This window comes from Pelodiscus sinensis, chromosome 2 (assembly GCF_049634645.1).
Source record: "Pelodiscus sinensis isolate JC-2024 chromosome 2, ASM4963464v1, whole genome shotgun sequence".
Classification (NCBI taxonomy): Eukaryota; Metazoa; Chordata; order Testudines; family Trionychidae; genus Pelodiscus; species Pelodiscus sinensis.
Genome location: NC_134712.1, coordinates 243,631,314 through 243,657,483, shown reverse-complemented (window position 1 = coordinate 243,657,483; position 26,170 = coordinate 243,631,314). Strand labels below are relative to the sequence as shown.

The 26,170-nt window shown below is 41.7% G+C and overlaps 1 protein-coding gene across 1 annotated transcript; it reads right to left on the bottom strand.

Moving 5' to 3' along the window:
• Positions 1-741: 741 nt before the first annotated feature.
• XRCC2 (X-ray repair cross complementing 2) lies at positions 742-23,054 on the bottom strand. Its single transcript, XM_006129322.4, has 3 exons — positions 22,904-23,054; positions 17,124-17,205; positions 742-2,177 (listed from the first exon to the last, which is right to left on the bottom strand). The coding sequence occupies exons 1-3, from the start codon at positions 23,033-23,035 to the stop codon at positions 1,462-1,464; spliced, it is 930 nt and encodes a 309-aa protein (XP_006129384.2). The 5' UTR covers positions 23,036-23,054; the 3' UTR covers positions 742-1,461.
• Between the last annotated feature and the right edge of the window lie 3,116 nt (positions 23,055-26,170).

Below are 26,170 nucleotides of genomic sequence, written 5' to 3'. Positions count from 1 at the left end.
GCAGGAACTCTGCAAGCTTTCCCCATCATTAATCTTCCATTCTCTAGCCCACTTTCTGTCTAGAAGTGAAAATGTGTCGGTCTCTCTTTATTGAGAATTCCAGGCTTTTGAGATGAGTAATTGTAACACCTTGGAACTGTACTTGGATGAAAATTCATTTCATAGAGGTGAAACATTTGTAACAGGGCAATAACATTTAAAAACATCTCTAAAGGTTATGCAATAAGTGACTTATTGTATGATTGACTAACTAACTCATGCATACTGCTTTGAACATAGAGTGCATGAAGAAATATATGCTGTTTAGCCAGGAGTCTTCTCCTCTGCCATTTTCAAATCATATGGTTCACATTTGTGTGTCTATTTATTAAAATATAGTGTGTAGGAAATAGTAGAGTACAAAGAATGCTCAAATAGTGGAAGTCATGATACAAAACCTAGATCAAAAGAAAATAAATGTAAAGGAGCTTTCTGATAATACATTTTAGCATTATGATGGTCCATATGATCTTTTGGCTTCATAGAAATAATACATAAAAGATGAGATGGGGTAGTGGACTGATGAGCAACTGAAAGTAAGAGAGCCCTATGTTTGGTATTTACACACTGGGATGAGCATTTCTAGACTGATTTTCCAAAGAGTGGCTGAGATAACAAATGAGGCTCTAAACCTAGTTACATAAATCATGTTGCTTATGGTTGTAAGCAACCACAGCCTTTTGGTCCATAAAACCCAGAGATTTTTTTGAGGGGGAGGTAACCTAGAAATTTTATTTCAAATGTTAACTACTTGCTAGGACCGTCTTCAACTTCCAGGAGCCTTGGGCAATCTCCTAAGATCAGTCAACTATGGTCCTATGTCCTATGTCCCTCAACATTGTGAGGACCCCAGATACTTGAAGATCACTAGCAGAGCAGTGACTGCCATCCCTATTTCTGCAAGCATCTGCAGTCCCAAAGTTGAGGAACAGGGCCATGTGATAAATAGGCAGTGCTGGCTAGGAGGACCATTATCAACACTACATACTCTTCCTGGAGGAGGCGAATCCCTAGCACAGGGTCTATGCACAGTATATAGCTCCATGCCAATGAGAATGGATTAAGATCAATATTTACAAAGAGCTAACATTTGCCTGAACACAATCACTAGGATAAGTCATTGGCAGATGGTTATGATGACATAGATCTAATGGTACATTACGTAAGCACCTTAGGACTTAAAGATGCCCTAAACTTTTAGTCATCTTGATTTAATCTTTTTATGCATCAACCATATACAAGCAGTTTCAACATTCTCTATTTTAAGTTAACCTTGTGCAGAAATTCAAAGCTTTAAAACTACTTTGCTCTTTTCTGTGTTTGAGATATTGAAATGCTGGTGATAAAATAAATTTAACATTTAAAAAAAAGTACTTAAACTGTGACATACCAAGATTTACTAGTTTTAAAGACAGTCTGAAGTTAAAACTGAACTCCACATTCTGCAACACTAAATGAACATTTTATGACTTGTTTTTTTTTGGTGTGACAAGAAACAATTGAAAAAGGTTTGCTACTGCTAGAATTACATTGTTTAGAGAAAAATATTCGGTGGGTTACCATTTGTTGCCATGATTTACAAAGATAAGGCCTATAGTCTATATCAGCTTCACAGTGAAGTTTTAAAGGAATAGAGCTCTCTGTGGAGTTTGAAGATTTCTGCATAATTGTTTGTGTGGTTGCAAACAGGGCCAAATGATACTCTCGTACTAGCTTCTCAAGAAATTCACTGCATCTCTTCAGATTCATCTCTTGAATGTTAATGCTCTCCCCTCCATTGCTTCTATCTATCCAATAAAAAGCTGATATGCTATCTAAAATCATAATACAGAGAGAAGGGTGAGTGCAAAACTTGTTTTCTAGAGAGTAAAGTGTGAGAAGCAACTGAGTGCTGCTGTTGCAGTTAACAAGGAAAAGCCTTCCAAGGCACTGTTTGATCATTTCTTCTTTGCTTTGGGACAGTCTGTGTTCAAGAATGGTAACTAGGCGGAGCATATCAAAATGGTAGTCTGTGTCAATGAACATAACTTCTACTTCCAGTCCTCCTCCTGATTTTGGAAGGACACAGCGTGCTACCAGGTGATAAAGCATTTCTGTTTTTCCTGTTCCTTCTGGACCATGGAATTCAATGACATCTCCTGAATAAAAAAAAGAACACAAATTAAAAAACAAACAAACACATGAGATGGAGCATGAATTGCTTACAAACTATTTTAAGTCTTTATTGACCCAATTTTTCAAAGTTGATGAGCACCTACAACTCATTTACTTCACTGCGAGCTGCTATTATATAGACAGCTGCAAGTGCTAATTTCTTCTGAAAATCTGGCCCGAAGACCATTTTGAGCCCCTCTGATCTACATCGACTAATTACAGTTAAACCCAATTTCTACACCTTCATCAAAACTACTTTTAGCCCAAGGAACTCTGTGGCTTCTTGATGTTTTGACAAGTAGAACAAATGTAGAACACTCCCTTCTCCTCCCATTCCTGTCCTACTCAAGTCCCTGAAAGAAGGCGGGAATATACATTACAGATTCAACAGATGCTAGAGGTATTCAGGCCTAAAACATAAAATAAAGAGATCACCTAAAATAAATTTTAAAAACCCACACTGTTTTGACTTTTCACTCCCCAATCCTGCATTGTTTTGCCTAATCTTGATGTCTGAGTTAGCCTTGAAAAAATTCCATTCTTCATGCCACTGTATCAGTATGTATTAAAATGATTACTACAATGGTTAATGCAATATGTTATGAAACAGAAATGAAAATTAGATTTCCCATGAAAAATCCATTTTGTGGCTGATAGTTTAATAGCTCCATACGGTACTGATGACTGGACATGAACACATAATTTCCATTTTCTTTTCCCACTCCCATCCCAAACACACACAATTAAGTTTCACCTGCTGTTAATTAGGTCTTGTCTATACAGAGGGGTTTAGTTTACATGAACTGAAGTTGGTTGGGTCTGCAAATGCCTTTGTACATGACACAATTCTTTGGCGCAAACTAACTCTGTGTTTATCACAAACTCTGGAGTCCTCTTTTGAAATGTGTCATGTTTGATGCAAACTGAATTAATGCAACTGATTGTTCATAGATGCAATGATGCTGCATGCTACTTTGACAGTCCTCCAACTGCTATCTCACACTGCTTTGCAGTGCCCATTATTGACCTGTCTGTTCAGCTGTGCACTCTCCACTGCAATGGAGTGAAGTTGACCAGCTATCCCCACTACAGTTTAAAAGCTGGCACAGTGCCAGGATTGTCCCAATTGCTCCTGAATTCCAATATTATCAGCATTACAGTAGTATTACTCCCACAACCTTTACAAAATGCTTCATACACTTGCTTCAAGCTGTGTCAAAACCCTAGATCTCATTGCTATCTGGGCAGCACCCAGATGATTGCAATAGTCTCTTCTGACCTTGGAATTGGTGCAAGTTAGCCAACCACTCAGCCATTGATAAATCCCTGTCCTTCAGTGTCTGCCTGCTGCATGTAATGTGTCTGGGAGTAAGGTGGCTATTATTCATTTCTCCTCCCTCCGATTCTTTCCAGTTTGAGGGGGAAGGGTATCAGAGATTGTAACTGCTGTGTGTCTGGTGGCTAGACTGGGATTTTTGGGGGTATGGTGTATGCTGTTTGGATTTGCAGTTGTGCCCTGAAGGCTTTGGGGAGGCATTGGGAATTATATTCCTAGGCTGTCTTTGCAATTTGACTGTGCCTTGAAGGTGCTTATACAGTGTTGGAAGGGTAAGCGAGGGATATCTGGAGGCAAACAGGACAGTAATCCTCTCTGCATCCCCATTAAGCTGTCCTGACGCTGGATGTGCCAGGTGACTATGAGGCAAAGAAAGGTCTTATTCAAAGGGGCAAAGGGCAGACCAACAACATAAAAGCTGGTTGCCATTTTGGAAAAGGGGCAGTATGGCTAATGGAGGTGGAAGCTGGAGACTCAGAAACACTCTCAGTTTACATCTTCGAGCAATGGCTGCACACGCAGGGTATCTGGAACCATAGGTGCTGAGTTTCTGATGTGCTGGCGAGTACTCCCCTAGCTCTGCCCCAGGGCCTATCCCTGCTCAATGTCTTCCTCCAGGGCTCCACCCTCCCTCTTCTCACACCATTCCACCCTCTCCCGAGCATGCCCAGCCCTTGCTCCTCCCCCCATCCTCTCAGTGCCTCCTGCACTCCATGCGGGGGCGGGAAGGAGGCAACGATAAGCGGGGTCACCAGTGGTCATTAGACTGACCTTCTACATAACACAGGCTACAGACATTCTCCAAAATAATTCCTAGAGCTGATCTTTAGAACAAAACATCCCATCTTCATTTAAAAATTGCCAGTGATCAAGAAGCCTGTTTGAGGAAGAAAGAATACTCAGGATGAGGTGTTTGCAGATCTCACTGTAGACTCTCCTGAAGAACTTGAAGCCAACAGTGAGCTGAAGATTGCATTTGAGATCAGAGAGAGAGAGAGAGAGACAGGGAGGTATCCAGAGAGAGCACGGAAGTGTCCAGAGACTGTGTTGCTATGGCAAAAGACACTAGAGAAAGAAAGGGACATGCAGAGACAACTCCTGGAGGATAATGCAGAAGCAGAATTCTCTGCTGCAGTGCATGCTGCTTGTGAACACACAAACAATCCCATGCCCTCAACCAGGACCCAGCCATGTTCTGCAGCCACTGGACAATACAGTATACTGGCAATACCATCATAAGTTCCTGCCAAACACTATTTAATTCCCTATCCCAAGCTCACATTAGCAAGAACAATTGCACCTGGGAGCCCAGCTCCTTCAAGCCATCTAACAGCCACAAACTTTGAGCCCTGCCACCTGCCACTGGAAGAGAAAAGAACAAGAAGAGGCAGAGGCAGGATGTTTACCTGCCTATGAACTGGAGCCTCTCTCTGATCCCCTATGCTATTGTGTGCTGCCTTCCAATGCACTGCCTCATTTTAAAACTGTGTTTCCTTGTTGTTTTCAAGGTTTATTTCTGGTTATTACATACTAAAGTATCATTTAATTAAAAAGTTCTTCATAAAGCAACTTCAATGAAGGTAACACAGAAAAACTGTACATTTTGTGTAAGACATGGACATAAGGCATAAGAGAAAGGAAGGAGTGCCATGATGTTCCACTTTAGAAAGTTATGATTCTTTCCTTATGGTATGTGATAATGTCCATGTAGGGCAAGGGTGGGGAACCTATGGTCTATGGGGTGCATCCATCCCACTGCTTAATTTCATCTGGCCTGCGGCACCCCCTGCAGCTCTGAGTGTCAAGAGAGCAGCTCACTGCCACAGGGCTGGAACCCCGAGCTTCAGCGCGCACCTCCTCCCACCACTGCAGGGTGGGAACCCTCAGCCCTGGTGCTTGTCTCCCCACCGCATGGCTGGAACAATGAGCCTTGGTGAGCCTCACATGCATACACACCTGGCCACAGGCCTGGAGACACCAGTTTGCCCCAGTGTAGGGGAAGCCCTGACCCTCCATGCACCCCGGGGTGGGTGAGTGGCCCACAATTGACTATTTTTGTGGGTCAATGGTCCGAGACAGAAAAAAGGTTCCTCACTCCTGATGTAGGGTGCCGCACATTTTGGTATCTGCTGTAATGTGGACATTTAACTGTTCTACAGTGGCAGAATTAAAATGGCACAACTGTAACTGCAGCAAGCTTTGCATTTCCATGACCTAGGCAAGTGTAAACGGGAGAAGAACTTTCCAGAGGAGGAAGGCAAGATCAGAGAATTAATTGCAGCTTTGCACCAACATGTTGATGCCTGTCTGCATTAATAGGGTTTTTCAAGTCATTACTCAACTTTCCTAAGCTATTATTGTTCACAAGTATACAGCCTATCATGGAGAAGTTGGGGTAAGGGAAGAAGCAGGGAATTAAGACTTTTGCTTCACACATTGGAAGTGTTAAAGGTAATTTACACATGATGTGATAGTTCTATCCATTTCAGCAATATAGGGAAACTTTCTCTCCATAATATAAGACTATATGAAATTCAGCAATGTCTTCTCAAATGGAAATTCTACTTTTCTCAATTTTTGATATTTTCAAAATTTACAGACAGGTCTGGGGGTCAGTCAATGTTTACTTATTTGTGCTGAATACCCCTACCTCACATTGCTAGACTATGGATGAGGACTATTCAGTATAATAACTAAATCCTCACTTTCTCCTCCTCTTCCAAGTTTGCCATGTCTACCACTGTTACTTTCAGGCACCTGCTATTCTGGTGTGTCACATATACTATGCTGAGGACATTCCAACAATCACGGGATAATTTTACAATATGAATCTGACATGAAGAATTCCTTTTAAATATGCTGAGTGGTGTCATTTCCTCCAGTTCCTTCTCTGAGTCTCTGAAATGTTTTAGAATGTGTATTCTCCTAAAGAGTGCTTTTCAAAAAGTATAGGCTCTGTCCAGCCTTTGGCTTCTGTACAAGACTTCCATTATCTTCAGTGACAATTCTCAGAGTAGCTCAGTTACTGGATTTGTCAATTAAACATTAAGAATTGTTTCATCCACCTCTGAAGTGAAATACAGCTTGTTCTAAAAACACACAACAATGCTCCATAATGATTTAACGAACATAGGCTTGTGTCATACTTCTCAGTGGTGAGTTTAAGAAAATTATCAACTATTCTATGAAGTGAATATTTGTTTTTGTCAATTTAAGAGATGTTTTCCTTTAGGAGTGTACATTTGTATTCGTGTAAAGTTACCTCCTGTAAACTCTTGCTCTGGGGGAAGAGTTCACAACAAGTATTGGGGCCCTTTATGACCTAATAATTAAACTCTTTGGAAGTTTTCATGTAAATATGGTAAATTACATGAAATATTATTCTAAAAGTTTATCTGAGGATTTATTAGTATTAAGCTAAGGACAAGACATCTTATTCTAACTCCCTCTGAAGTTTGTTGGAGATTGTTGCGTATGACTTACGTCTGGAATGGACTTTGAAGTTAATATCCATTCCCTCAAAAGAAGTAGACTTTGGACTGTAAAAAACTTGAAGGAGCGGGGAACTTCTGTGTCTTTGTGATTATCAAAGAGGCTGCCCACAATAAGAACCAGTATGTAATGAGAAGCCCTTTATAGCATCATTTATAAATTTAGATTTTTGTGAAGAAAGCGACTGTGCTGCTGCTACAGTAAGATAAGAGGAGGAAGTTGACCCCTGTGGATCAGAGCAGGCAAACCATGACACAACAGAGGAAGGGAGAACTGGCTGACAACTGGACATTCAAAAAGCGTCTGACAATGTCTCTCACAAGAGACTGTTGAGGAAACAAAGTAATAAATATTAATGCCACCTGTTATATTTTCATCTCTAGATCTGAAAGTGCTTTAAAAGAGAGGAAATAAGTAGTACTTTGAGATAAGTAGCACTGTACTATTAGAGACTAAGATAAATAGTAGAAAAAAATGGCCAATTTAATATAAAAGATGGTTAACAAAAGATTTCAATATTAGGAAATTCTCAAAGTAGATGAATTATAACACACAAAAAAGTGGTAATGGTATGACAAAGTTTCCAGATGATGCAAAACTAATTAGGTTACTCAAGACTAGAGATTGAGGCCCTGATATCAGATTGAGCAGCCTGATATCAGATGAAATTCAGTACTGTTTAATTCAAGTTGATGTAAAGAACATTCTGGACTATTCACAAATATAAGTTGGTTCTAATTAGTTGTAACCATACAGGAAAAATACTTGGGTGTTTCTGTGAACAGATCAATGAAAATGTTTGTTCAAAGTACAGTGGCCCTCAAAAAAAAAGCATACCTATTCCATATGTATAGGGAATGGAGTAAGAAACTCTGAAGCCACTATGGTTATGTCTACACGATAATGCAAGTCTATAGCTAGTGAAACGCAAGTCAGCTGACTCACACCCAGTGAACCCTTTGGCTTAAGCAGCTACAATTCATTTTAACCCTATGCTAAAGATTTTCTTACTCATGCTTGAACCTAGGGCTCTGGCATCCACACTGCAATGCACTGACTTGAATCAAAATAATCCCATATCTATTGCTCCCCACCCCTACCCGGTGTTGACACTTTAGTCCTACAAACGTGTTGCACTATGGGAAAACTCTACTGGTCACCTTGTTTCCTAACTGTGATGGTGCTATTGATAGCACTCAGCTGCTGGTAAGGAGAATGAGTACATAAACTGCGTCATTAGTTCCCTTGGTGGCTTGTCTCAGTAGAATGGCTGCAGCTTGCGAGGTGTTATACTGAATTACCGTCTAACCTGAGAATTGGGCTCTCCACCTCTAGGCTGAATCACATTGACAGGACAATGCCCATATGCCTGGGTTCTTAGGATACTTAGGACATCAGTCTCCAGGGCTGTCAAACAATTCAAATAAAACTTTGCAAGTCTTAATTTTTACAATCGGATGTTCACTGGAGGTGTTTTTGTTTCTTTTTTTGGTTGAAGTTTTGAAGTTTTCAGAGGGAAAACATCCCCCCTCCCTCCCAAGCTTGGCTACTGCCAGCTGCAGAGTGGTGAAGTGCGTTCCAGGAATTGGGGTGCAGTGTACTCCAGCACCTTCTGGGAATCCCTTATCCCTAAACTCTGGGAGGAAGGGATACGGGATTCCTGGCTGGCTGCAGAGAATTTTTGCGGCTGGCTCACACTCACTACTGGAGTATGCATGCTGACCCACGGAGAGAGAGTTGGGGCCAAAGAATGGAGCAGAGAGCAAGTGTCTGCTCTGCAGGGAGATGGAGGGGCCAAGATGTTAGGAGTCTTCCTTCCCCTGGCTGTGCTGAGCTGGGAGTTCTGCTGCTCCCTCTCCCTGCAGAGCAGCTACATGGTTCTGCTCCGGGTTCTGATTTTTGCTCCAACGCTCCACTTGCCTCCCTCTTGGGCTGTGTGTGCCAGGGCAGCCAGACTGCATTCACTGTCATGGCGGTGAGCGAGAGGCCCCAAACTTCCCCACAGTGAGGAGGAACCACAGCCAGTGTCACCATTGCAAGAGGCTGTGGGGAAGTTTTGAGGCTGGCTCCCATTTCACTGCCCTTACAGTGCATGCAGCCTCTGGGCACCCACATATATGCAACCCACATAGATGAAGGGGGTGTGATGGTGCAGTTGGGGTTCCCCCGATCCTGCACCCCCATAGCAGCAAGAACAGACTGCGCCAGCCGGTAGAATAGAGGGGGTTTATTGCTTCTCCAGGATACAGCACAGCATAGGCGTGATGTGTTTACAGGAGTCTGGGCCAGGATACCTCAGACCCCTGAGATGGGGTCCCTAGGCCCCTAGATTCCAGCTCTCTCCTTAGACTGGTTCCTCCATGATCCCAGCCCAAGACTGACCCTTCCCCTAGCACACACTTCCTTTCTCCCGTCTCTTCCGTTAACAAGTAGAACAGGTTTGGCCACTGTCCTGAGGCCCCTCTTACTGGGCCGTGCTTACAGACAATCGCCAGTGGGGGTCCTCCACAGCCCACCGCCCAAGTATAGCAACCAGCAAGGTACTGACACTACATCACAACACGTGGGTGAGTCAGTGGGAATCACACATCACAGTGCAGGGGGACCCCAGGATACAGAGCAGACAGCACCTCCACTACGCCACAGGGGGGGAGTCCTGGGAGCAAGGGCCAGAGACTGGAGTGGGACTACGAGGCTGCCCTGCAGGGAAGGGGAGCAGCAGAGCTTGGGGAAGCAAACTCCAGTCATTTGAAGAAGTGGGCTGGGCCCACGAAAGCTCATGATACCATCTACATGTTTTGGTAGTCTATAAAGTGCTACCAGACCTTTTGTTGTTTTTTAATTTTATCCTGTACAGACTAACTCGGCTACCCCCTGAAGCTTCCCAACATCCTGGCAGCCAGGTGCTGCCTCCTGTCTGTCAGATTTGCTCCCTGTTCCAAGCAAGCTCCATGCAGCAGCAAGGCACTGGAACAGGACGAAGGAATGTGCTTTGCTGGGCAGTAATGGTGCTTCCTGATGTTGCACTGGCTGCCTCCAGCACTGTTCCTCCTCTGCTGGGAACTCTGGGATACATCCAGAGGACTCCTGGGACCAAAGTCAAGTTGAGGCAATAGGGCTTGGACCTTCCATGCCTGCAGTATTCTGGACTGTGGGTCCAAGCCCTACATTAGCACAACTGGGGTGTTGATGCAAGGGGAATTCATAGGGTTGCCAGATGGTTGAAACAAAAATACCGAACACTCCCCCCCCCCCAAAAAAAACGGGAAAAAATTCTGTTGAAGAAAAAAAAAAAGGGGGGGGGGGAGACCAAAGTTGTTGAGAAAAAAAAAGGACTCCAAGACTTATTAAGCAATAAATAAATAAAATAAAATAAAACAGCATGTCCCCTTTAAGAGTGAGTGCAGGGATAGGAACAGGGGAGAGGTTGAGCACTAAGACCCAGGGGAGTCATTGCTTCCCCTTCGTCTTTTTGCCAGCAGCCATTTCGTGTCAGCAGCCTTGCGGAACCAGGTAAGCATAGAGTCATGGGGATGGAGGTGTTGGGGGCCGGGAGTGGCTCGGGGGGTGGGGGGGGAGGCTGGGCGCTGAGTTTTTGTAGGGTTGCCAGGTACCCAGTATTTTCACTTCCTAGCCGGGGAAAAAAATCAGAAAATACCAGACATCTTAGGTGTCTGGTATTTACTGAAATTTTTTACCAGACAGGAGGCAAAAATACCAGACTGTCCGGGTGAATATCGGACACCTGGCAACCCTAGGAGTTCAGATTACGTAGCTGTGTAGACACTCTCTCAAATGTTATTATATAAATAAATGGGATGTCTTCACCTAGAATATTGTGTTTTATTCTAGCTATTCTATCTCAGAAAGCATATAGCAGCAATGATGTCTTAAGTTTTACTAATTAGCAAATGCTGGTAGAATTATTTCATTGCTCTGCAGCCCAGTTTGAACAATTCTAGTCAGGCTATTATTGTATTTAGTGTTAGTGGTGATAATACATATTATACATATTATATGAGAGGCTGTTGCAGCTTTCACACTGTCAGACACTTTGTGACAATGATAGGTTAGTCATTTAGGAAATTGGGCACAGGCTGTCACTACTTTTTACTTTTTGTAAGTAAGGGTAGGGGGAGGAAATGTTTACTTCAAATTAATTTTGGGTGTCATACTAAAGCTGAAGATTTGAGCTGTACATTAACACCCACACCTCAGCTTGATATTCAAAGTTGGTAGGGAGAAACTTGATTGACAGTAGTGGTAGATTATTTTTGAAGTTCATGCCTTTTCCACTTCACTATTAAAAAATACAGTAAAATATTACCTAGTATGCTGATGTATCCTTAAAGGCACATTTCCCTCGTGATTAGGAACTGTGGCTGGAATATAGTAGCAGCTCCAAACATTTGCTACTTTTCTAGTGTTCTGACTATGCATTATGAATATGTGGTTGCTTGTAATAGAATCCTGTATAATTTATTTAAACACTACAGTGTTGAATGATAAACAAAGTAAAATTTTCACTGACGATATTTATGAAATACTTCACATATAAGGCACAGTAACATGCCCAAGACAATTTACAACAATAAAACTAAATAAAGCGAGAGGACTAACGGAAAGTTGGATTTTCACCAGAAGTTTAAACCAACATAGCTAGACAAAAATCAAAACATCAAGTATATAGATTCAGTTGAGTAAAAATGCCTTACAGGATTCTTTTAATTAAAATCAGAACATAAGAGGAGCCCTCTGTGTATTCAAAATTTTGTATCTACATCCACAAAAATGAACCACAGATATCTCCATCCACATCCATGGATGCCTGCAGATATAAAGTTGATATCTGCAGATTTTCTGGGCTCTAAACATAAAAGCGGCCACAATGGGTTAGCCCAAAGGTCAATCTAGCCCAGTATCCTGTCTTTGGACAGTGTGCAATGCCAGTGTCCTAGAGGAAATGAACAGAACAGGTAATAATCAAGTTATCCATCCCCTGTTGCCCATTCCCAATTTCTGACAAACAGAGGCAATGGACACCATTCCTAATAGCGACTGATGGCCCTATCCTCCATGAATTTATCTAACTCTTTTTTGAACCATGTTAAAGACCTGGCCTTCACAACATCCTCTGGCAAGGAGTTCCACAGGTTGACTGCCGTGTGAAGAAATACTTCCTTTTGTTTGTTTTACCTATTGTTTGCTACCTATTAATTTCATTTGGTGACCTCTAGTTTGTGTGTTATGGGAGCAAGTAAATAACTTTTCCTTATTTACTTTCTCCACACCAGACATGATTTTATAAACCTCTATCATATCCCCCCCTTAGTCTCCTCTTTTCTAAGCTGAAAAGTCCCAGTCTTACTGTTATGGCAGCTGTTCCATACCCTTAATCACTTTTGTTGCCCTTTTCTGAACTTTTTCCAATGCTAAGATATATTTTTTTTTAGATGAGGTGACCACATCTACACACAGTATTCAAGATATGGGCATACTATGGATTTACATAGAGCAGTGTTTTGGGCCACTCCAGTTTGTTTATCTAACAATTCCACAGCCATGGAACCTAGCAACTCCCTTTGGCTCTGGTTTGCCATTTCCAACTGAGGGGAGCCAAAGGAAGCAGCAGCCTGGGTCATGCTGTTTCCTGTGGCTCCCCTTGGCTGGAAACAGCGACTAGAGCCAATGGGTGCCACAAGGCTCCAATGCTGTGGAACCATTAAACAAACTAGAGTGGCCCGTTCGTAGCTACAGGCACTAAGATATTATCTGCTTTATTCTCCATCCCTTTTTAAATGATTCCTAACATTCTGTTTGCTTTTTTGATTGCTGCTTCGCATTGAGTGGATGTTTTCAGAGAACTATCAACAAGGACTCCAAGATCTCTCTCTTGGGATGCATCTACATAACACCCTAAACTTGAAATAAGATGTGCAATTTCGAAATAGCTTATTTTGAAATGTGGCATGTTGTGCATGAAGGTATACTGGGATGACAAAATAGCGCACCCGTTATTTTGAAAAATATTTCGAAATAACGGATGGCTTGAATAAATGTGGGGTAGCTATTTTGGTATCCCAAAATATCCATGCAGCATAGACATACCTCTGGTATCCTAAAATAGCCATGCAGCATAGATATATCCTTGACTGGTAACAACTAATTTAGTCCCCATCGCTTTGTACATATATTTAGGATTATGCTTTCCAACATGCATTACTTCGCATTTATCAGTATTCAAAATCATCTGCCATTTTGTTGCCCAGTCACCTAGTTTTATGAAATTCTTTTGAAGTTCTTCATAGTCTGCTTGATGCTAACTTGAGCAGTTTAGCATCATCTGCAAATTTTGCCACCTCACTATTTAGTGCTGGCCAGCATCTGGTGACTAAAGGGTTAAACTTAAGTAGTTAGCAAAGGTACTGGCAGGGAGCCAGAAGAGCCAATGGGATACAGTGCTGAAATCTGAATTGCATATATATACCTAATCTGCTCTCTTTGTGTGAAAATTCTAAGTTAAAAGCTGGAGGGATAATTCAGTAATCAGAATTATCAGGCCTATTAAAAATATTGGACATGGGAGTGAACTAGGCCTTGAAGTACAGATCAGCATGGATCATGAGTAGAGGGAAAATGTATAGTCGCAGTCAGGTTATTTTTCTTTGTTTTGCTGTTTTTCTTTATTTTGTGTGTAAAATCCATGTGCTCCCCCCTCCCCATTTACTATTTAAATTGTGCCCAGAGATATCTTTTTTTCTCTGTGTTTTAATCTGCTCTTTTCATAGTTGCTCTGTAACCCTTAGTAACCAAGTATGCTTTATCAAGTATATATTTTTGTTTTTATTAATAAAATCACCTGTTTTAAGGTGATTTGATTTTTGTGTCCTGGGAGGAAACAGGAGGTCTGTGTCTGAGAATGCAAGCCTAAGACTGAGAGGTCAGCAATCAGAGACTGAAGTTTATTTTCTCTTTTTTCCGAGTTTTCTTATGGTAAAAGAGCTTGGAGATACCCCTCTGGAAGAAGTCCAAGTGCATCCTTCCTGGATTCAAGAAGAAAGGGGTCTCTTTTGTTTCACTTGGTGGTGGCAGCTACCTCCCAAGGCCAAGCAGTCTGTGGCCTCGAGGAGTTTTTAAGCAGAAGCCCTATAGAGGCAAGGTATTTTTTAAGGTCTCTTGCGGGCCCCCACCTTCTGCATTTGGAGTGCCAGAGTGGGGAACAGCCCTGACAATGTTGACTAGGATTGTTCTTGTAATATTAAGGATCTGAATAACAAAAAATACATTTTAATTAATATAAGTCAAAATCCGTATTTAGTTTACATCCTGTGCAACTCCACTTGTGAAGCCACATTTGGCTCTACCTACATAATTAAGACTGGTTTTATTTTGGTTTCCATCCAGTGAAAAGGAAAGGAAAGAAATCATCCCTAGTAAATCTTGATTTGGGACTTTGCGTCCAAGAAGTTAAAAAAAATAAAATTGAAAAGTCAGTGGCTTTTTTATTTTTTAAAAAAGGAGAAGTTATCCTTTCTGCAATCTTTACAAGGTGTTATTTAAAAGTGCTTATCAATTTCACTAATTGTTTTTATTGCTATTATGGAGTAAGAAAATTGTCCTTACCTAAGAAAACTTCACTAACGTGATTCAACGTTATTGTGAAAGTGTCCAAACGTCACTGAACTAAAAAGTATCACCTGTATGACAGCTTGCTGATGCAGGGTGCTGGAGGAGGGACCCCCAAAAGCAGCTGGTACAGTGAATCTGTCTCATGCTTTCACACTGGAAATAACTGCAGAATTAAATTCTCAACCAAATATTTGTTTAATCTTACAAAAGTAAATGTTGAGAAGTTTGATCTCTTAGTAAAATCCCATACACTGAGATGGTACAAAGAGGAGCTGCAGAAGCCAATGGATAATTTTAATTTAGGTTATGAATTCATACAGCGATCACCGATCTAGGTGAGGGGGAGCCACACATGACCTCTGCCCTCCCTCTCTTCAAAGCATCTCTAAGAAGAACCTTTGGAAATACAGTTGGTTCAAATCTTTTCCATGAATTCTCTCAATCAATTCTAAGCCGCCATATCTCCTTGATTATTACTCAGCTGCTCCAGATGTATGATAGGCCTTAAAATACACCTGCAATATGACTGTAACAATTTACTGTAAGATCATACTGGCCAGTTTTCCTACAACTAGATTTATTCTTTCTCTCATGCTATCCACTACCATGGAATAATCTTTCTGAGCTGATATTCAACATCTTTTACTCGTTTAATTGCCTCCTGTTGATCTCCCAGTTCTGCTACCAAGTCTAAAAGAAATTAGTCAACTATATCATCTCCATATTTTTCCATCTTCAAAAAACAACAATCATCTTAACCATATTGTGATTTACATTGTCCTACTGATGTTGCCCTGTTCTCCCAACCAGCCATGACCTTTGTTCCATTGAGTTTGAAAGTTCCTTGGATCATGGATCACATATTGTTGGACGTATTGTCTAAAAGCTATACATAAATGCTCCACAATTATTCTTTTTTAGACATATACACTTTCTTTTTCTCAATCATCATGATCCTTTTTATTGCCATTTTGTTAATTATTCTAATTCTCCCTATGCTCTTAGTAATTTGGAGGAATCAGAAGTGCACAGAAAGAGTCAGATGCAGTTGCACCAGGGTCACATAGCATGGCACTACTGCCTAATTTTATAAATTCCCTTAGACAAGCGTAACAGCATAGCCATCTCACTCAAAATTCTTTCTAGTTTACTCTATTTGCTGCTTTCCAAATCGATATGTACGCAGTTTATTACTATAGATTTCATAGATTTTAAGGCCAGAAGAGGACCATTGTTGTCTTCTAGTCTGACCTCCTGTACAACACAGGCCATAAGACCCTAAATTAATTCCTATTTGCATTACAGCATATCTTTTAGAATGTCCAATCTAGATTTAATAATTGCCAGTGATGGAGAATCCACCACAACCTATGGTAAGCTGTGCCTCCCACCCTCTGCCACAAAGTGTTGGAATTGCCACCTGTCTACATATTCCTCTACACTAAGGATGTAAGCAACTAGTCGAGTAGTCGACTACCCGATAAGCCTAGGCTTATTGGGTAACTGAAATCACTAGTTGACCAGTCGCTTCTCTCCCCGACTTGCTGCCTCTATTAGAGGCAGCAAGGGTGGGAGCAGGAGCCCGAGCTGGGGAGAGCTGAATTAAAAGCCAGTTCTCCCCTATACCGTCTCCACTGGTGGGGACAAGGGAGGCAGAGGCATAGCAGGGGATGGAGCGCGAGCCGGGACTCATTTGTCCTGGCTCGAGCCTGGCCCTAGATGCCATGCCTCTGCCTTTTAAATGTAGTAAGAGCCGTCTGGCCCAGACCTAATGCGGCTCTGCAGTTTCCCCCATTATCAACTAATCAAGTAGTTGATGGAAATTCCATTGACTACTCTATTAGCTGATTAAACGCAACTTAACATCCTTACTCTGCACACCACGTTTTTTGACAACGGTGGGCATTTATCCTATTTACTCCTGCCAATTGATCAAATTGGCAAGAGCCTATGGGATGGAAGTTCACTTTTGTCTAATAAGTCTTGATGGCCATAACAGAGCTTAAAAAAGGGACAGTACTGGCCAAAATGGGACATATGATCACCTTTCCTTTATTGATAAAATGCTAAGTAGCACAGAGCCAAGAACTGATCCTTGCAAGAGTCCACTAGTGGCACACCCAATCAAACATGATTCTCTATTTAGAGTTATATTTTCAGACCTATCAGTTAGCCAGTTTTCAATCCATTAAATGTGTGTCATTCCAACCTTACTGGCCAGTCCTGTTGAAGCAGCCCCCATCTGCAGTGGGCCTGGCCCAGCGCAGGCAGGGGCACTCCAGTCCATCTCTGTTTAATCAGTTTCATAAAGTTTAGCTGATCAACTAATTAAATGGGATTTTACATCCCTAGTCAACACTTATCCTCTCACTGGGTTCAGGATTTTATATCTATTTGAACGCTAAAGGTAACCTGACAGACAAACTGATACTCTACAGTTTTTTAAGATAACATATGTGGTTGTTTTTTTTACCGTGAATGGGAAATCCTTCATCTGCAAATAGACAAGGTTCAAGATTTTTCAGAGAACTTCTGCCCTCAAGTCGTGCAAGTAGCTTTTAAAACAAAAAATAAAAACACGTGTTAACTAAAAATAATGAATCATGGGAATCAAGTGTATAACATAAAACAGAACTATAGAATGTAGTGTATTTTCAATGATAGCTGTCATCTGATTAATTTGATTTTAAAATGCCTTTCTGCATACATGTGCAAGTTCAGAGAGTGGACAGTATAGCAACAGATGCTGACTTTCTATCTCTCCTAGCAACGAGCACCAGGATTCCATGGCGATAAGTACCATGTAAGAACCTATATTTACAAAGCCACAAGAAAGAGCTACCAGCAGAAAAAACTACTGCAAGAAGAGGTCTTTGAAATGTGGGAATGTTGCCATTTTATAGGATGAAAGGAATGAAGATTCTTTTTATAAGAGCCATCAGAGAGTAACTTCAGACTAGTGATTTGAAGGTGAAAGGCTGTATTTCCCATTATCACTCTCCTGAGTCGTATAATCCCTCAGCGCATTTATAAGTAAAAGCAGCTTACATATTTCAACTTACATTAGATGTAGGACTCTGATGGGCTACAGATCCTATCACCTCACTGTTATTTGATCGAACATAGCACAGGCTAGTAGTGATCAAAAGTCACGATGGCTTTCAACAGCCTTTGTAAGGAAAGTGGGTGTTCTCAGGCCTGTTCCTATAGGGACAGGTGTTCACATAACAAATGGCACTATGGTTGGCAGTCTCAATGAAGAGGCCAACAATTCAAGAAAGGAATACTTCACCCACAGTTAGAAATGTCCTCCCATGCATGAATTAAAGTACACTGGCAAAAAAGCTGCACTCCTGCAAGAGTACACATTGTGAAGACAGAGCATTTTAGTCTCCATAACCGTCTATCCAGCATCTTTAATAAGCTCTAAATTAATGATTTTTAGAATGAAATAAATTCTATACAAGTGTATCAAACCTCCTTCCTAGTCACATCATTTGGACACTTACCACATAACTCTAAACATGGTTTCCCAGAACACATTTCTCTCTCCCCCTCCTGCTCTGAAATGTGATTTGTCCTTTTCATATGTGTTCATTTTTTTAATTGTATCCTTTGGTATATATGGTTGTGACTATTTTCTTCCACTATTTGATCTGAGGAAGTGGGTCTGGCCCACGAAAGCTCATCATCTAATAAACCATCTTGTTAGTCTTTAAAGTGCTACATTGTCCTGCATTTTGCTTCTCTCTCCCTGACACCATATTCGATGGACAATTTTTCCTCTAAATTAAAAAAAAAAATCTGTGTTTTCTTTTAATGGTAGTAAAAAAAACTCCTAAGTGACAATGAATTTGCTTCAAGAGGTTATGACATGAGTCTATGTAACACACTTTCACTGTCATGTTGTTAATGGAAGAGACCAGTACCGTGTATATGCCTTTGTAACTGCTCTGTTCTAGTGTGTTGATAAGTCTCATGAGATGCCCATTAAAAACAGAATATTTTAATTGACCTTATATTGGATCTATGATTCATGCATTTGTTGAATGCATGAAATACTTGTATATGTTGGATCTATGGTTACAATTTGGTGAACAGTGCAAACTGCTATCAATTTTCACTGGAAAAAATATTATAGTATTCTGTATAAACAGGATCAGGGAAGAGATTGAATATAACCTGCTCATTTACTGCACTGCTGCCGTTTCCTCGTGCTGATGGAGTCTATCCCTCCAATGTTTATGATCTCTCCATTCTCATCATTCTGCACTGCATCTTTCCCCTTTGTGAATCTGCTTTCTCTTAACCATTACTTTTGGAGTTCTACTGTATTTTATATGAGGGCAGCCAGGTGAAATTCACCAGAACATCATGATAAGCAAGAACTCTACAAGCGTTTTAACACATTTTACTTAGTTGTGAGACATTTTCTTAGCAAATGGATCATATTTACAAACATTTTATGTATGTCCAGAAGACAACATATATTCACTAATCCACTAGATTGTTTTCCTGCTATCTTACCTCTTTCCGCTTTCATTCTTTTGCTGCTACTTACTAGAAAAAATAGACTATCTATAGTACTTTGTTCTACCAAACAAAATTTTCTTCCCCTCCTCAATTTTCATTTTAGAATAGCAAATATGTTCTACACAGGGAATTTCCTGGGGATTAGTTAAGTGGTACTTGATTGTTTCAATACCTTTCATTCAGTCATTAGTCCTCAGAAAATATCGGATGCATTGATCATCATAGCTTAAATATGAACCTGTGGTTAACTGAATACTTATATATTTGATTGTAAATAACTACAGGTGTTTATCATGAGCACTGCACAGATTATTCACAATTCATTCATGATAATCCTCTTGCGTTTCTATGAAACTTATGTTTACTCCCAGTTTTGAAGCAGAATCTTGACAGATACTTGCTTCATTGGTATCACGCAGTGCACTGTGGGCTTTCAAGACAGGATCAACAAACAACTTTGTACAAACTTTGTGAAAAGTCTGCCTATGCTACCCTTAACAAGCCTGAAGCAAAACTATGTTTAGATAAGATATAAAAGAGGAGACTTTTTTATTTGTAGTTAAAGATCTATGGAACTTTTAGTGAGAGCTGGGATTACCTGGTTTGTTGGCTATATTCTGGCATTACAGTCTCATTTTACCTTCTTAACATTTCTGCTGAATAGGGTAAAATATCTGTAATGATCAAAGTGCTGATCTGCAATAACAGAAGTCACATCCTTCTATCTTTAGTTGTGAATGGCTTTATAAACATTTTAACGGCACTGCTAAATAAGTAACTGAATAGGAAAAATTGGAAAAGATACAGAAACATTTGGTCACTAAAGAGACCATCATGCCATACTTTAATTATGGACGCTTACTTTTTCACTTAACTTTTACCCTTTTTCCACAAATTGATTACCTTCTAGTATTTTTCTCTGTGCAAGCCTACAACATATCTATCATAGTAAAAAAGAGTAAGCCTAAATGTGTTTAAGACATTTCTGAATAGCTGCACTTTAAAAAATTCACTGTGATAAAATGTAATGTTACTATTGGTGTACAAAAAAATGGGGTCTCGGTGGACAAAAGGAATGTACCCATGTGAATGTTTTAGGATAGGGACCTTAAGCTATAAGTTTGCTGGGTCAAGGACAGTGGATAAAATTTTCAAAAAATCACTTAGGAGTCTCACTCTCACTGAGTTAATGGTGCTTCAGTAGAACTTCAGAGTTTTTCTGTGTTGTCAGGCACATTTTTCGATGCCATTCAATAATATGTAACATTTCTAAGTAATACAGTATATGCTATGCAGGCTACAATCAGATAGTGATTAAAAGTGTTAAGAGATCCACTTCAAAAAAGGAGAGTGCTTACCTTTCACAAACTATTTGCTTAATCAGAATTCACTTAATCCCTTTTACGGGCTCTTATAACTTCTATGTCATTGTTTTTACAAAACGACATTTTATGATATTTTTGAAGAATTATTTGTTTGGCACAGAATTCTTTACTTATGAGACACGGTGTTACAACAAGATTTTAAGAGCATTGGTCAGGGTCACAAGGTCAGAGAAGTGTCGGAGGGAGTGAAAAAAAAGTAGATGAAGAATTAAACATAAGCCTTGTTGCTATGAGCACAACTTAACTAGTCAATTTTAACTCTTCCAAGTTTATAAAAAAAAGTGCTTCAAGTGGCTACAATTCATTCATCCCTACGTTCACATCCCTTCAGGTGAACAAAAGTCTCACAGGCTATGTCTACACTGGCGTGTTCTTACGCAAAAACTCTTTTGCGGAAGAGAGCGTCCTCACTGGCATGTGCTTTTGCGCAAGAGATGTGCTTTTGCTCAAGAGCATTCATGCCAGTGTAGACGCTCTCTTGCGCAAGAAAGCTCTGATGGCCATTTTAACCATAGGGCTTTCTTGTGCAAGAAATTCATGTTGCCTGTCTACACTGGCCTCTTCTGGAAGAGCACTTGTACAAAAGGGCTTCTTCCTGAGCGGGAGCATCAGGGTTCTCGCGCAAGAAGCCCTGATTTTATACATTAGAACGTCAGTTTACTTGCACAAGAACACGTGGCCAGAGTAGCCAGGCAGCAAGTTTTTGCACGAGTGGCCGCTTTTGCACGAGATCACGCCAGTGTAGACACAGCCCCAAAGTTTATTGTGAGGTCTTAACTATGCCACTCAGAGCTATGAAAAATGTGGGAGCCAGCCAATATGCCCTCTAATTTTTTCCATTAATGTGTGGAAAACATTTTGTTATGTGCCCCAAGACATGTGCGGATGTGCACTACCAAACACATGTTGTCAGCTGAGAGTGCTGTGCTAATCAGCTGAGCAGCATTTAAATCTCTTCTGGTGACAGCTCAACTGCAAAGCTTACAGGGAACAGTGGTGCCAGCATTAGCGTGGTAACTCAGGAGCTCCTGGGTGGGAATCCTCACCCTAAGCAAGGCAGGTAAGCCAACCTAATCCTGCATGCAGACAGCTCTAGGTTGATCAAAGAATTCTTCTGTGGACCCAATTATAGGTTGAACCTGTCTAGTCCAGCAACATCTGTGATCTGGCATGATTTTAGTTAGCCAAATGTCCATTGGTGTGGCCACATTTCCCATTAAGTTTGTTTACAGCTACTAGTCCTGGTTTTCAGAATCCTGTGCTGTTACTTAGTTCTAAATGTCTTCTCAGAGCCCAGTGCGCAGTAGAAGGATTGATACTGCTGCTAGACAATATTGACCTCTCATGGTTTGGCAAAATCTCTGGTTCAACACTGGTCAGGTCCCAAGAGTGCCAAACTAGAGAGGTTCAACCTGTACCACCTTTTGGGGAGGTGAGTTACCTAGACCAGGAGGAGAACCCCTGGCAGCAGGACAGTGCTGTTATTGACATTGAGGCTGTGTCTAGACTGGCAAGTTTTTCCGCAAAATCATCTGCTTTTGCGGAAAAACTTGCCAGCTGTCTACCCTGGCCGCTTGAATTTCCACAAAAAGCACTGACGATCTCATGTAAGATTGTCAGTGCTTTTGCGGAAATACTGTGCTGCTCCCATTCAGGCAAAAGTCTTTTTCCGAAAACTGTTGTGCAAAAGTGCCAGTGTAGACATCAGATCGGGGCTTTTTTGCGGAAAAGCGTGTCTAGATTGGCCACAGACGCTTTTCCACAAAAAGTGCTTTTGCGGAAAAGCGTCCTGCCAATCTAGACGCGCTTTTCCGAAAATGCTTTTAATGTTAAACTTTCCCGTTAAAAGCATTTCCAGAAAATCATGCCAGTCTAGACGTAGCCGGAGGTTGTACAAATGCACAGGGGGTGTCTGTATTTGGGGGAGGGAGGGTGAAATACAAGCCCGGACTTTTGCCTTCATCCCTATTCAGCAAAGCCCTTCCACAGCTGCTTGGTTCTAGGGACACGCGTCCATGCCCGTCCATGCCCTTTGCGGCCACAGAAATTAAGCTCGCCGCGCCAACACCTGCCGGCAGCGGCCCGGGCGCGCACCGCTCCGCCAAATCCGGGCTAGGACGCCGCCTGTTGGAGGGGGCCGCGAGCTCCGGGTTTCCCACCCCACGCCTTGGGCAGGGCCTGTCCGCCCGCCCCACCGCAGGGCACCCCTGCCTGCCGCCCAGGGCGCTGCGGGGCAAACTGCCCCAGGCCTGGCGGCCGCCCACAACCAAACCCCCAAGGGGCCGTGCGGCGCTGAGGGAACGGCCTGCCCTGGGGGCAGGGGGCGCTGCCTCACCTGCGTGCCCGACTCCGCCTTCCGGAACCCGTCACTCATAGCGCCGAGGAGGGGGTGGGGACCGGGCCCAGCAGCGGCGCCAAGCCCCCGCTCGTCGCACATGCGCAGTGTGCCCCATCCCTCGAGGCGCATGCGTACTCCGCTACGCTGCAGCCGCACGATCGGCTGGGCTTGGGGGAGCCGATGCGGCGCAGGCGCAGTGTCGCGCTCTTTGGTTGTCTTGCGGGTGCAGCCTGAGTTCCCTGGGCGGTTCCAGGGTGGGGTTCGGTACTTGGGGAACTGGGTTAAGGAGGCGCTTTGCACGGATCCCGCTCTGCAGCGTTATTTCCCGTGATGCTCAGAGGCGAGCAGTTTTAAGGGGGATAGTTTTTATTTTTGTTAAATGTGTTACTAGCTGGGCAGAGTGAAATGCAGACCAGTGAAATACAAATAATGGGCAAACCGGCCCTGCCGAAGTGCCTGCAACTCCCCCTGAAAGCAGCTCGGGTCCCGTGGCTGACTCTTTTGTCCACTAGCAGAAAGTTTTGGAAAAGCAGCCTATCCTTGTAGGGATTTGGAGCCAGGGTGAACTGGCAGCTCCCTCCTCCCACCTTCCCTAAGTTCCCTGTAAGGTATGTGGCTTTTCCTCCCACTGCCATGCAGCTCCTGCCCGCTGCTTTGGAGCTGGAGGACGCGGTGTCTTGGTCCACTCCACTCCGCGCAGCCGGGAATGGCGATCCAGGGCCAACAGGACCTGCGAGTGGTTGTACCTGCAAACATGTAGGTAGATAAAAGCGTCTGGTGAGCCTCCAGGGGCTGTCTGGTGAGCCTCCAGGGGCTAACTGGTGAACTGCATCCGGCCTCTGGGCTCTTGTTGCCCAGCCCTGCTCTAGAGTATGAGGCTACATTAACAACATGCTCACCCTTGAGGGCTCAGCTCTTCATCATTTCGTAGCAAGACATTCCCTGGGAAATATTCCACCATCTCAACCAAGCTCCAAAATCATCATTGCTGTGTACTACATTAAAATGGTTTAAAACTTATACTATGTATGTACATACTGTCTTTTATCTGCTGAAAAGAAATTCCCTGGAACCTCCTCCTCCCACATTTACATTAATTCTTATGGGGAATTTGGATTTGTTTAATATTGTTTCATTTAAGGTAGCATTCTTCAAGACCATAACTACAATGTTAAGCAAAGAGTTACTGTACTCATCATGTTTAATAGTCTCAGAGGGGTAGCTGTGTTTGTAGTTAAAAAACTTAAAAAACACTAATGATCCTGTAGCACCTTAGAGACTAACTGAAAATATATATAGATGTTATCATGAGCTTTCATGAACATAACTTACTTGGTCAGATGACAAATATTGATAATATTGCTATTCTTTCACAGCTGCAGGACTTCCTTAACCTAGTATTATGTGCGCGCACACTCTCCGACAAAGTGGGTCTTTGCCCACACACACACCCTGACAAAGTGGGTCTTTGCCTATGAAAGCTTATGCTCCAATAAATCTGTTAGTCTATAAGGTGCCACAAGAGTTCTCATTTTTTTTATGAAGATTCAGCCTAACCTGGTTACCCTTCTGATGCACTCATACAGATTAATTTAGGGAAGACAATGTGCTTGGTACTATACAGTTAGTAAAATTCATCATTACCTTGACATTGCTTCCTACCTTGTCAAAAACAAACAACCCCCCCCCCCTTCATGCATTTAGCATTTAATTACCAATATCATTATCTTTGGGTGCAGATGTGATAATCCAAATGGGACAATGATGGAAGTATCAAACCATAATACAAATATTGTCTAAATATTTAATTATCATCCCAAATTGCTACCCTCTGGACTTCAGCTGTTATCTTCACTAGCCCCTTATTTCCAAAGCACCCCATTGACTATATCCATTGATTTCTGTGATTTTAAATCTACTTGTAGAGTACATCTCTGCCAACTCTTTTTGCTCCCTCAGGATGAAAACTTGGACCCTATGAAGTAAATAGCAAAGTCTCATTAGTTTTAATGGAGCTAAGGTTTCACCCTCAACCTTTGCCTTTCTTCTTTAGTTCTATTTGCATTCCTCCACATTTTTCAAGTAATAGCTCAGAGAGATAATATACTGCATGAAAATACACATTTCTCTCTCTCTCTCTCTCTTTTAAATAAAATAAAATCCTCCTTTGGTGTAGCAGGGCTAAATGGCAGAATATAGTATATAGGGACTTTGCACACTTACAGTTCCATTTATAGAGGTAGGAAATTAGGCTTCTTCTACTTGGCATGTGAGAAGCCTGAGGGTGCCCCTGGAGCCATCAGCAACTGTCTATGTAACAGCATCAGCAGCAATTGTGTAGCAGTTACAGCGGCAAAAGATGCCAAAGTAATAGCTTTTCTGCAGGGAGAGCAGATGCTAGGGGCATATATCTCTTTCTTCTTGAACTTGTCTTCTTGAGAATCTCCTGCCCACTCAATGCAGATTTTACAGGTTTGGAAAAGAGGGTGAGCATGCTACACAATGAATTTCTGTGCTTCCCACTGCACTTGTTTATAATACTTTGCTAGATCAGTGCTTGAGAAGAACGTGTTTAAAGCTGAATTGCAGCCCTAGGCAAAAATGAGTTTTCTGGTCTCTGCTCCTTCCCTACTGAAGATTATATGTCAGTAACAGCAAGTTTAATCCAGTAAAAGGATACTATTTAGTATGGGTCCTCTAGTAGTATGGATCCATGGGAGGGAAAGGCCAGCACAGCTCTGAGTGTTCTAGAGACAACATAATTTACTCTTTATTACAGCAAACACTCTTTTCTTAAAATAAAGCTTAGTTTAAAATAAATTATTCATTATTGAAGAATTATTACAGTTCTATTCCAAATTTTACATTTGCCTATAAATTCCTTGAACAAAGATATGGCTAAGTATTTAAAAGCAAGAAACAAAAACATTAAGGAAGCAAAAACACAGTAAGAATCTAATAATATGGTATAAAGACATCTGTGAAAGACAGTTTATAAAAGACATAAACCCTCAGAAATTAGATAACAGCTGATTTAGAAACTGGAATTAAAATGAGCTAAGTAACAGCTTCCTGTTTTCAATGTTCATTCTGCCAGTGAGTTTGTTCCAAAAGGAGTTTTGTTATGTTTATTGTCATTTAATGTTCGCTTAGTGGAGCTATATGGGTGATATTCCTTTAGCACTGGTTTGGGCTTGAAATCTGCTTGGTAAAGATTCTCCATTTACACTCTATTAAGCTCTTTTAATAGTCAGTTTTTTTCTA